Raw genomic sequence first — 12,704 nt, 5'->3', positions numbered from 1 at the left:
AATGGGTCTTTACAAAATGCCATAATATGGGTTCGGCTGGTTTCTCTGTTTTCAGTTTGAAAAATAGATTGTTTAATAACCCATCAAAGCTATATGTAAACCAAGTAAACAATAGAGCAGATGTTGACTGTTGTCTTGTGCCTCGTAGACATAATTAAAGACAATGAGACACTCACAGAGTCCTATAAGAGAGGACAAAGGCAAACACAAAAATTAGTACAATATAAATGTAAACTGCATTTGCTGGACACCTGCTTTCTTAGTCCAAAATGCTGTCTCATATTTCCTGTGATGAAAAAATTTTGTAACGTTCTTTATTTACTTATATAAATATGTACCTCCTGTCCTCTACTTTTCAGCAAGGCAGGACTTTTATAAAAGCTAGTCTTTTCAACTGAGTGTTCGCCTCAATTTCATTACTGCTCAGACCCTAGACGGTATCCAGAAACGTTTTTAATTTTCTCATAAGCATAAATGTGAGTAAGAACCAGTTAGCCAAAACTTTCACATTTATAAAATTCAAGCCCTGGTTTGGGTGTGGGTCAGTTGGGGCTCTATTCATTAAGTCTTAGCAGTCGCTCATACATTTTTTTAAGGAATTCAACCAAATTGACATGTTTATTTCCTGAAAGCTTCACATATCTTTTTTTTAAAGTCAGGCACATTTCCTAAAATCATGATTTCACCTTTAAAAAAAATAATCCTATTGGATAGAATACTTAAAGTATCATTCCAATTTCTAAATATTCTTTTTCCCTCAAACTCGTACTCAGATTTCTGTTAGGTTTTCAGTTCTTAGTTCTACAGGGGAAAAAAAAATATAAGCACACACAAAATGTAAAGCATGATATAATTAGGAGAGCGCAAGCACAATCAAAAAGAAAAAAAAAAAAAACCAGGGCTTTTCTCTGCAGATATCTTTAAAGAGGCATTGAACATTCAATATACCATTTGATTATATCATTTTTTTCTTTCTAACTAGGAAAAAAAAAAACTGAGGTTAAAATCAGTTTTCTGTGGCTTACTAGACAGGAGAAACTTTCCTAGATCCAGAATCTTCAATTCCAACAACAAATGTCTTCACTCATTTTCAAAACAAAGCAGAATTCTTTTTCTGTGAATAACTGAAGTTTTTTTTTTTTAAGCCTCAAAAATCCTATTGTTTAAAGAACACCTGAATTTCCTCCTGATTTGTAGCAAATAGTGGTCCTGCCTCTGATACCTCCTGGCTCCCTTGTCTGTCGTTTTTGATGATACAGAAGGAAGGGGGATTCTAATGTGATCTTGCATCTCTTTATGCTAATAAAATGGTGTCAGCCCATTTTCACTGACAACACCATAAAGCATAAACACCAAATGGGAAACAAATAGGGCCCTGATAACACTGTGAAACGGACCAATCAACCCTGAAGCACCTAAGATAGATTGCACCCCTCCTTCATTCATTCTTTATAGATAGGCAGTGAAAATGTCCCTAGATGAATCTGCTTACACACACACACACACACACACACACACACGCAAGCATGCACACATGCACGCACACGCACACATGATCTCTGAAGCTCAGGAAGGTTGTAAAGCACTAAATTCTTTTGATTTATGGAGCAGACTGCACTGCATTGAGCAAAACAGCATGGCAAACCGGGACCCCGCTCCCAGAAATTCCTTTATTAACACGACCAGGCCCCGCAAGTGAACAAAAGCAGTGGTGCGGGGTGTATAAATCATTAATACGGTGCCGGGCAGTGACCGCATTTCCTGTGTTAGTTGGAGAGCTCCTCAGCACAACGGGGATTTGGGGATTGGAATTGGCTGCGGAGAAATGCACTCCATCATTCTCGGAGCCGAAGATTCCCATCAGCCCTGCTCTCTCTCCTCTCACCTTCCTTTCCCAAGTCTGAAAGCCTCCGTGTATGTTGAAATTTATTCAACAATATTCCTAATGACTTAAAACTAAAATCATGAAAAGCTTCAAAGTTGAAAGACTGCCCGACTCTTTCCCCTTTTGACAAGTTTTGCCTTTAAAAGAAAAGAGCCAGGAGGACGCTGTCAAGTGCGCGGGTCTGGCCACAGCGGTGGCTGAGCAGAGGCCGGTGTAGATCGCGCGGAGCCAGTGGCCTGCACGGCCCCCGGAAGCCTGCGGGGCCAGGGCAGGATCACCTGCATAGGTGTCCTTTCAAGGGCCAGACTGACATAATGCTCTTCCCCCTTCAGATCTGCATCTAAAAAACAAAATGATTCGCATTGACTCCCTAGAGGCCTTTTGTGGGGGATTAAATGAGGTAATCCATGTAAAAGTGCTTAGTAGTGCGCTTGTCACATAGCACTCCATAAAAGTTATTATTTCATTATTTTCATTATTTTATTATCATCATCATCATCGGAAGGGTGGCTGGATTCTCTCTGGTTACCTAAAATGGGCTTCCACACAGCATCTCCTATTGCTTACAGAGGAGCCTCACTTTTTGAATGGAACCAAAGGAAGACTTAAAAAGAAAGAAAAGAAAAAGACTGTTCTCAAGAATCCTGAGTCACATGTTCTAAATGGAGACCCCCAGTGGAAGGTTCTGCCATTGCACCATGAAGGAAAGAATTTCTCCACTCAAGCATTCCTAGTTTACCTTCTCATTGCAAATGAGTAGGGGGGAAAAGGAGGGGTAGGGGTGGGGGAGAAAGAAAGAAAAAAAAAAAAAAGCAGTTTTATACAGATTATTGGGATGAAAGAGCCTGCCGGAGGGTTTAAGTAGAGACAACAGATCCAAAGCAAAGTCACTTGCAAGAGGCACCTTTGCATTTCTAGAAATTCTAGGAGTGGCCCAGAGGAAGGCAGATTTAAAACTAGGAATCCCACACCTTCCTCTTTTGCTTCAGAATAAAGGGGACGAGTGATCAGATGGCAGTGGGACACATGCTCCTTCTCACCGGAGAGATCCAGGGTCTGAAAATGCATGTGCCACCGGGACAGGGCCATCCTGAGCCTGGGGCATTCATCTGGGTGCCAGAGCCCAGCACCCCGGTACCATCAGCACCCAGAAGGACTGTAACAGTCCGCCGCCATATTCAAGCTTATGGGAACAAACTTCAGCGCGCACCCAAGTCCCCTGCATCCCAGAATAATGACATTCTGAGTAGAAATAAATGAAGCCCCTGCAGTGTGATTCTGTCAGCTTTTGAAAGTAAATAACTTTGCTAGTGACAAGAGCAAGACAATTTTTATTTTCCCTCCTCCTGTCACAGAGCATTAATTGAGCTGTGCAGCCACATTACAACCAGCACCACCAGCAGGACTGACAGTTGACAGGAGGAGGAGGGAGAAGTCACCCAGAACAGTCAGGAGGGACCAAAGAGCCCAAGGGAGACGCCCAGACTCCGCGTGTCTATTGCCCTTGGTAGGCCATGGGTGCACCGATCATGTGGGTTGGGGAGAAATGGAAAATAAAAATGTATATTCAGCTTCAATAAACAGATGCTACTTTTCTTTAACACAATCATTCATTCACTAATTCATTTCTTTAACAAACATCCAGTGGCTTCTTCCAGGCACTGTGCTATATTTCAAAATTGGTATTGTCCTTAATCTTACAAAGAACAGTATGAAGTGGTTATTCCTAGCCTCGTTTTTCTGAAGAAGCAACTAAAGCCCGAAATCAAGTAAAGCAACTTGCCCTTTGCTCAATCCACGTGGATCAGCTAATTGAATAACACAGTTGGGATTAAGCCCTCAGCTCATGACTTCTATCCTATATACACTCCAGAGATGCCAATATTTAAACTATGCGTTGGGGGGAGCTGACACCACTTGGTTGTAACAGGATGTAGGTTTCTCCTCTGAATTTTGCAAGACCCTTGAGATGGACAATTGGATATGTCCAAAAATAGGAAACATGGACCTAACCGTTCATTCTGTTTATAGCTGCTGATATTGGTTGCTGTTAATGAAAGACTCCTCTTGCAGGGGGAGAGATTGCTCAGCTCTCGGCCCTTACCCTTGCACGAGAGCAGACTCGCCCCATGCCTGGATTCAGGCAGAGCAAGAGAGCCCAGCTACTGAAGGGAAGAGCAGGGATGTCTGCTGTTGTTTTTGATAAGGGGAATCTAGTCCTCGAGGTGAATCCTGGGCAAACATCAAACGTCAAAAAAGAAAAGGCTCATTAAGACTAAACCTTTTGTGCATTTACTCATCAGTACTGGGAAATCTGAGGCATTTAAATCCTACTGCTGCCTGTACTTTGTTCCAGAGCTGCAAAGGCCGGGGGCGGGGGGGGGGGGGGGGGGGGGGGGGGGCGGGCTCCTTACATCCCTGGGAACACACACCCAACCTGAACACTTTTCACTCTGGCTCCAATTCCTAATTTTGATTGTGTGTGTTTAAAGGCAACATAACGACCAGGATCAAAATAGGCTGAGGCTGCTCTCACCTAGAGCCTGGTCAAGAGTTAGAGACCACCACACCCCCTCCTCAACCCGATCACCTCAAAGGCCCCTGCACGCTGTCGATGTTAAACACGTGGTCATTCCCCTTTACCTTGTACCCTGACAGTTGCCCTGCCAGAGGGGAGCAGGCGACACAAAGCAGATAACTAGAGTCTTGCTTCTTTGCAAGTGGGTCAGGGGAGGAATGAGCAATTCCAGACCGGACGTGACAGGGGATTCCTAGGGAATCCAATGGACCAAGCCAGTGTTTCCCCAAGTGTGGTCCTACACTGATAGTTCACAAGGTGGCCCGTGACTGAGCCACTTCACGGCCCCGCCGTGAGGACAGAGGCCTTTGCTTACTAAGAAAATCTAAAGGCACAGATGGCACCCAATAGTTCGATGAACACTGAATGAGTGAATGAACATGTGAATGAATAAATATTTCAAAGGACACTGGAAAAAAATAACATCCCAGCTGTGATTCTATGTCATTTATTTATTCATCTATTTCTTCGCTTTGAGTTTGGCCAGGTCTACTTTTAGGTTCAAAATATAAGTTAATTTTAAAAATAGTAAGTGGATATTATGACTTTATTGATCTGTGGATGAGTGGATTGGTAAAAATTTGGAAAGGAATGCTTAAATGCCAGGAATCTGAGAAACCCTGGACTAGGTTTATTATTTTCAGTGTAAGAAGCCCACTGTTGAAAGCATTTTGATGACGTTTTATCAACAGGCCTCTCAGTGTTCCATCAAAACCCTCTCTCCACCTCTGACCCACAAAGGTGTTTCCAAATGTTCCATGGGTTTTCCCACAACTCAGGAGTGGTTTCCTCTTATCTCCTCAGAAGGCATTCATTTCCATCCTTTCTCCTTCCCACCCACCTCATTTCAATATGACCCCAGAGGATAACAGAAAGCCTGCGCTCTATTCACAGAGGCTGACATACCAGCACACGACCTACTTGCACCACGAACTGCCTCCTTACGCCTCTTGGCTCACACACCGTCTTTTGCTCCTGAGGCTTCTGCACCTGCCCTTCCCCATCCCTGGAACACCATTTTCAATTCACCACCCGCCTAATGCTCTCTTATCCTCCTCTCAGGAGAATCGTCACCTCCTTCCAGAGACCCCTACTGGCCCACGCATCGGAAAAATGCAACAGCCAACACCACCCCCTATGTTTTACACATCACCCTGTTTGTTTCCTGCAGAGCAGGGTGTGGAGCACCCTCCACAGTCTGAAAATGCCCTCTTGATTTACTTAACTTTTATATCATCTATTCTTCCAGAGGAACGCCTGCTCCATGGTGGCAGGGACCTTTCCTAACTGAGTTGCTGCAGTATTCTCAATGCCTGGCAAAAATGTTTTGTGTGGCCAAATGAAAGAATGAATAAAAGGACTGAATGTGCCATAAATATCTGTGGAAAGCACTGGCAATCACTGCCTCCCCTTGCTTATAAGGTTCTAGCAAGTCCAAACGTACACATGCATTCATTCACTCCTCCCTTTATTTTTGCATCGAACAACTACTATGTATTAGGCTTACTCTAGGCATTGCGGGTAGAGTGACAGAAATGGAGAAGTCTCTGCCATCATGCTGCCTACAGTCTAACAGATCAGAGAAAGCACAGCAAAAATGTTCTCTAAGTGTCTGGTGCCAAACAAATACAAGAAATGTCAATTAACGAGAGAGGAATTAGAAGTGGGATCCTAAGCAATAGAAAGTAGCCATCTGCTTTTTCTCAGCCAGGACCAATGAATCAGGGCCACAATATATGCCAGGAGGATCAGAAATAGCAGTGAAACCCCTTTCCCCCCAAGCCCTGCCAGGAGCCAGAAAGTTCCACCCAGAGAAGTTCTTTCCTACCCCATGCCAGGCCCAGGGATTGGGTTTGGGGATCGTTCGGCCAGGGTTACTTGTCGCCTCTGCCTTAAGATTATTTAATCCGACACTCGCTAGTGGAAACTGTAAGCATCTGCTAGCCCGCCGTTTCTGAGTTTCTCCCCACAGCGGTGGCCTACAGGTCCGCTGCTCATTTCTCCAGCTTGCTTGCACTCAGCATGGTTGAAGGGCCAGGGCGGGGGCCCTCCTGAGCTATTGTGCCTGCGAGCTGACCCTGTCTGACACAGCCTCTCTCAATGGGGTCGGGGCATCATGCAGACAGCCACAGGCCAGGGCTCCGCTGGGCAAAGTTCTCACGGGGAGCTCCCGGAAATAGGAAACTTTATTGATGAATGGAACTTTCTTTGCTTTCCTTAATTGAATTAAACAGCACACTGGGACACCTCTCCTCGTCCATTAAAAAGGTCTCTGCAGAAGGGGCAATTACGCCCACGCTTTGTCAGCTCTGCCTCATTCACGGGATGACATCTCCGGCGCATCACCCAGCCCCCTTAGGCAACGACGCACCAACCTGATTTTGTTTACAATGCTGCAATTTCTTTCTCTTCCAGAAGACTATTATTTGCCTGACAAACTACACTGTTTTTACCCGGCCACTATGAATAAACAAGCATTATGTTTCCTCTTGGGGCAGACGGCCTGGTTAAATGAATCAGAAAACCCTAAAAAAGATTGTCTACCCTCAGTCCATCAGCTACTGGACAATTACTCAAGGGCCAGCTGTAAGGAAAACAGATGGCGCGTGAGCGCTAATAGCTCGGGCTTCCTCCACTCGGGCAAAGGCAGAAAAGCAACGTTTGTACGTTCTCACGCGGAAACCGCCGCGAAATGGCAGGCAGAACTGCCGAATGGTGCAGGACTCGGGTCGGCGGGCTAGCAGATGCTTACAGTTTCCACTAGCAAGTGTCGGATTAAATAATCTTAAGGCAGAGGCGACCCAAGTAACCCTGCGCCTAACACCGCCCCTCCCCCTCCCCGGCGCCCGTAGGTTCCCCGAAATGGGAGAAGCACAGGAGGAAGGCCAGCCAGCCCACCTGAGATGAGGGCCTTGCCAGGCTTAACGAGAGCCCCCACAGGTCAGCCCTTCTCCCCTTTGTGGGAAAAATCAGGGCAATCAGGAGGATTGGTTACCTTGCCAAATTATGACATAGGATCTCTCCGGAAAGAGACATAAGGATCTGTGTTCTACCAGTCACCCAGGCCTAGAAGTGTGCTCATTCTGGCCACTTAAATTCCTTAAACAATTCAGACATGAAGATAATCTATCCTAATTCTTTTCTGCGTTATTGACACTATTGACTGGCCCCAATCCACAGCACAATCTAATAAATCAACAAGGGATTAAGCCAAGAAGAAAGAAGGTGATAAAATGCCATTTGGCCCCCTATAAATCATCAGACAGAGCAGCGCAAGGTAAGTAACTGGAATGAGAATTGAACTTTTCCACACAGCCATAATTGTTATGGCCCACCTAACGCTTCCCAAATTGATAACCATGGCTGGTGCGAGGGGGTCATCCCCTCTCCTCCAGCCTTACTCCCAGAGCCCACCTTCCCTTGATTCTGCTCTGAGAACCACTTTCTAATTAAAGACAGAAAGGGTTGATATGCAGGTTTCAGTTCAATTGCTTTCGATCTGAAGATGTCCACAGTGAGCAATGGCTTCATTTACCAGGAATTACCCTTTGTACAAACCACTTCACTATTTAAAACAAACCACATGGATCATCATTAAGTGGGAAAAATTACCAATCTTCGGATATTGACAGTGGCATAACCCACTTTAAAGGCCCTTTTCCCCCCCTTTTAATGTGGATTTTAAGCATTTGACTTGTTTTTAAATTTAGGCAGATAAAAAAGGTTCTGAGTGTATAAGATTTGACAGATGAGAAGCTTTCTTTGAACAGGACTGGGAGACACTGATGGCGGTGTAGAAATAGGGAAAACTAAGTTAATATGTTACTTACCCTCTTTCAGGGAGTTAGAATTCAGTGTGAATCACAGCTCTGGAGGAGATCTGACACGGCACCGTGCGTCAGAAAACAAACCTTGTCCGCTCTGTCCATAGCCTTGTCTTCCCTACCATGTGATGGATGCTCTTTGGTGTGGCTCCCTGTGACTTAGGATAGGAAAGCATCTCTAGAGTTCTGTGGGGTGTGTGTGTGTGTGTGTGTGTGTGTGTGTGTGTGTGTGGTTGTTTTCTGTTTCTCTGTGAAAAACAAAACACACTGCTTTTTGACCTAGCTTGTAGAAATCCCCCAAATTTGGAATCTGTATTCAGAATTTCCCCTCAAAGCAAGGACGTTTAAATGGGTACCTGCTTTGGAACTCTGGGAAGATTCCATAGTAGGGATATGGGGGCTTGCAGTTCTTCTCACATGGGGGAAGATTTGCCATCAAAGGAGACACCCAGTAAACCACTGCAGTGTATCAAGAACGGAGGCTGAAGCAGGGACTTTCCCTGGACAGCAAGATTGAAGCCAGATGCTCCAGAGCTTACCTGTCCCTTCCACCTGAGAATGGTCTACAACCATGAGATAGATGTTATATACTAGGGTAGATGGATGTGTAGATACACATGTGTACCTATGTACCCCTGTACATATGCACATGACGGTATCGTTGGATTTGATATCTACCCCATCTTGCAATTCCAAACTGTGGTACCATCTCTGATGTTAAGAGAGAGGAGAAAGATTTTAAAAAAAGAAAGAAATCGTAACTGTAGGGAAATATCTATCTAAAGCAGAGTTACTGGGGAATATAAATAAATGAAATGGAATCAGTCAAAGAATTTAAACACCGCAGTTGCCTCTTCCTTGGTCTGAATAAATAAGTTCTTTGCGGCAAAAGGGTTATGTCATTCTCACTTGGTCATTCACAGTAGCCTCAGGTGTTGGGGTATCCCAACTGATTTTTGTTTTTATGAACTGTCTCAGGAACAAATCCGGGAGAGTGTAGGAAGAAAGGCTGGATGTCATGGCTGAGTCAAAGAAAGAAAATGATGAAGGGGTTTTCCTTAGATATTGGATGAGAAACAAGTGCTGTATGAACTTCATTCTGGGAGAATACATTTCAGTGAAGACTCGGTGGCTCCTGATCAGAGTGTGTGCATTTATAAAACAGAATGATAAAGCCTCCAAAATAAGATCGTTGTGTTTTAATTATTTCCTTATGTAACTGGGGATCTGAAATGATGAAGACTCCAGAGAAAGAGGTTTACTTCTAAACAATAATAAAATAAAATGTTTCTAATGAAGATGTTATTTATCAGAGATGGTGCCTGATTCATCCATTTGATCAGCATACTCTGAGAGTACACATTAGCCCTCAAAATTAAATAGACATACGATCTCTAGCCCAAAGAGATCGCTATAGATGAACAGCAGATAGCAAATACAATGGTGATGTTTGGATAGAAGACGTATAGATGGTATCAGTAAGTGGTCTGTGGGGACTGAAGTGAACTATTTCACACCCTTCATCAGCCAGTTGTCCGGACTGCTACATAAAAGCAATGACAGGGGACTTCTACACAAACATGGCAGCACCGGGTAGTAGAGATGACCTGAAGGTATGGCTCTCCCACCCTGACCATGAGCCTTAGGCAGGGTGGGAGGTGTGGCTGGAAAACCAATTCTCAAACAGAGAGGCAAAAAATAATTGTCTTCCTGTACTATACTTTAGGCATTTAGTGAAACTCAGAAAAAATACATACGTGCACACACACACACACACACATGCACGCACACCGCATTCTGAGGCTGTGTCACAGCCTCCTCTTATCAACACTTTCGATGAAACCCTTACAAGCCCTTTCTGGGGGGGGGGGTGCATCCCAAAGCACATTTCAAAACCCACCTCCATCTATCTTCATATGGAAGCACGATGCTGCTTTAGTCACTTCTAAATATTTGTTATGGCTGCCAACGTTCCCTTTGAGCCTCCCCTTCCCAGGGCAGGAGTGTTTTCCCTCCTAGAAGAGACTGCCTGGCAGATGCTGAGGACGCCTGCATTTATCCCACAGACTTGTCCTTTTCATGGCAAGAATAACCTCTCACTCAAACTCATTGCCTTCTATCCTAAGTTGTGCCTAAATGAGCAAGCTACTTTAACAATCTAGAAGGATGAAACATCAATTTATTAAAAAGAATAATGCACAAAGAAACAGTGAGAACACTGAATACCTATAGCACTGTACTTGTTAAGTAATGCTGTTCAAATTAATTAATAAATAACATGAAAGAAGTGAATAGAGGAGGCAAAAGATCAACTCATATTAATAATTTGATTAAATTCAACTGAGGCTTAGCCTCTGTAGAAATGCTCATTAGGATACTCTTCTGGTGGGTAACTGGTGTAAAACACACACACATACACACACACACAGAGGCATTCACAGCAAAGGTACAGAGATGGTAGAAGCAGATGAATCATATAATATGTTACCAGTAGGCGCTTGGGAGATGTTTTCTGGCACAATTTATTTAATGACAAATGGAATAAAACAATATTTAAAAGGATAAACCAATTTGTTCCTAAGATATTAAAACAACGAAAAGAAAAGGCTGTTCTCAAAAAGACTTCCAACAGAAAATATGCCTTAGGAACATTTTCTGGAGGCAACCAACTTGATAATAAATTACCCAAATGTTCAAAACAGAATTTTGACATTTTATGATACATATATTCCTACAACACAGATTGAAATTGAGGGTCTTTGGAGAAGGAGGCCCCTCCGAACACTTGTAAAGGAAGTTTTGTCAGCTACGACCACACACAGTTAAAAATGGTACTCTTGAAAGGAGTCAATTGAAAAACAGATAAAATGACTACAACCACTGTTAACTCTTCACAGAGCAAGACGGTGATCCAGGGAAGGGAACAGGATTCTACCTGCGTGACAAAATCTTTCTAACCCTGCCAGTTCACAGGGACAGCCTCTGCCCAGAGCCAGAGAGCTGGGCTTGTCCCCCCACCAGGCGATGTGGAGCTGTTTCCCAAGCCCAGCAACCAACTTAGGCAGCAGCCCTACTAGTAAAGAGCGAGAGACAGAGAGGGTCCGAGGGAAACACCCAGAGAAAGACCAAGAGAAACACAATGAAAGGTTCTGATATGTACACAGGATGGAAAATAAAACAAACACAGAATCCCTTAACAAGACCATTAAGGGGGAGTGGAGGAGGGGAGAGAAAACAAAAAACAAAAACAAAAACCTTTACACATGCCAACAAAGACAGCATCCTAAACCACTGCCTTCATCACAGCATGGCCAGTGAGTTTGGAGGCAGATTCCAGGGCTGACACGCTCCAGAAACCCAAAGGCTCAGATCCCAAGCGGACTGAATAAAGCACAACCCAGACAAACTTGAGAAAACAAAAATACTGAGCACACACACATATATACATGTCTTTTCACTCCCTATTAAAACGCCTAAATTAAAACTCCAGGCATGGGAGTGCCTCCACAAAGATCCAAACTCTTAGCATCAAAGGGGTCTCAGACTCAGGTCCTCACCGGCCGCAGACACATGAGAGATGCAAGTAAAGAAAATGCAGTTTGCAATTTTAAACTCCCGGCACCCAGACTCAGAATCAGGCATTCGAAGTATTTAGAGAGGTGCAAAAACAGCCGGGCGTGGGGCGTCTGGGCTCCGCAGAGAACTAGGGGCCGGATCCACCCCTCCCGTCCGAAAGCACAAGCCCCCTCCCCAACCCCCTCCAGGGTCCAAAGCGCAGCCCAGCGATGCGGGTACCCAGTCCGCCAAGCCTGAGCCCCGGAGGCAGCCACCGAGGGAAGAGCGCGCCTTACCTGCTGTAAGTACATAAAAGTCAAGGCACACGAGAGCTGGGGACACATGCCCACGTTGGGGAGCGCCACGCAGGTGGCCCCCGTCAGAGGATGCTGCATCGTGTCTCTCTGGCGCCCGCCGAGCACGAGTGGGGACGCTCGCATGCAATCACGCCGCTCTTTGCCTGCTCGCTACAATGTTTTGATTTTTTTTTTCCTTTTTAATTTTGCTGATTATCTAAGTCAAAACCCGGTGGCCGTCCCTCCTCTTCTGTCTCTCTTTCTCTCTCTCCCTCCCCCCGCCGCACCCGCGCGCGCCAATCCCTCCTCGCTGGCTTCCTTCCCTTCGGGTTTGCTAGATCGTGGCGTTCATCTGCCTCCAACTAAGACACTCGAGAGGGCCAGGAAACTATTTTGTTGCCTTCGTGGTTGTACCCTTTTCCCGGTTTGTTGGGCCTGCTTTCTGATGCCCCGCAAAGTGGACGGTGCCCCCACCCCACGCCCCCCACCCCGTGAAGAGGACAAGAACAGGCAAAGGCAACTTGTGGGGAAGGGGGAGGGGGTGGATGCCCTCCTGTAGATGCTGG

At 45.1% G+C, this 12,704-nt stretch overlaps 1 protein-coding gene across 17 annotated transcripts in view; it reads right to left on the bottom strand.

Annotated features, from left to right (window-relative positions):
- The window catches only part of RBFOX1 (RNA binding fox-1 homolog 1), a 2,051,181-nt gene that overhangs the window by 347,922 nt on the left and 1,690,555 nt on the right, over positions 1–12,704 (bottom strand). Inside the window, exon 2 of one of the 17 annotated variants that reach the window (XM_027611436.2) lies at positions 12,139–12,309. The exons of 15 other annotated variants lie outside the window; for them this stretch is intronic. In XM_027611436.2, the coding sequence (XP_027467237.1) occupies positions 12,139–12,282 (144 nt within the window). In that variant the 5' untranslated portion in view covers positions 12,283–12,309. Of the gene's footprint in view, positions 1–12,138; positions 12,701–12,704 lie in introns of those variants that run through there. One more of the 17 variants, XM_027611435.2, reaches the window with a different exon arrangement.

Source organism: Zalophus californianus, chromosome 10 (genome assembly GCF_009762305.2).
Source record: "Zalophus californianus isolate mZalCal1 chromosome 10, mZalCal1.pri.v2, whole genome shotgun sequence".
Lineage (NCBI taxonomy): Eukaryota > Metazoa > Chordata > Mammalia > Carnivora > Otariidae > Zalophus > Zalophus californianus.
This window is presented reverse-complemented; position numbering and strand designations above follow the sequence as displayed.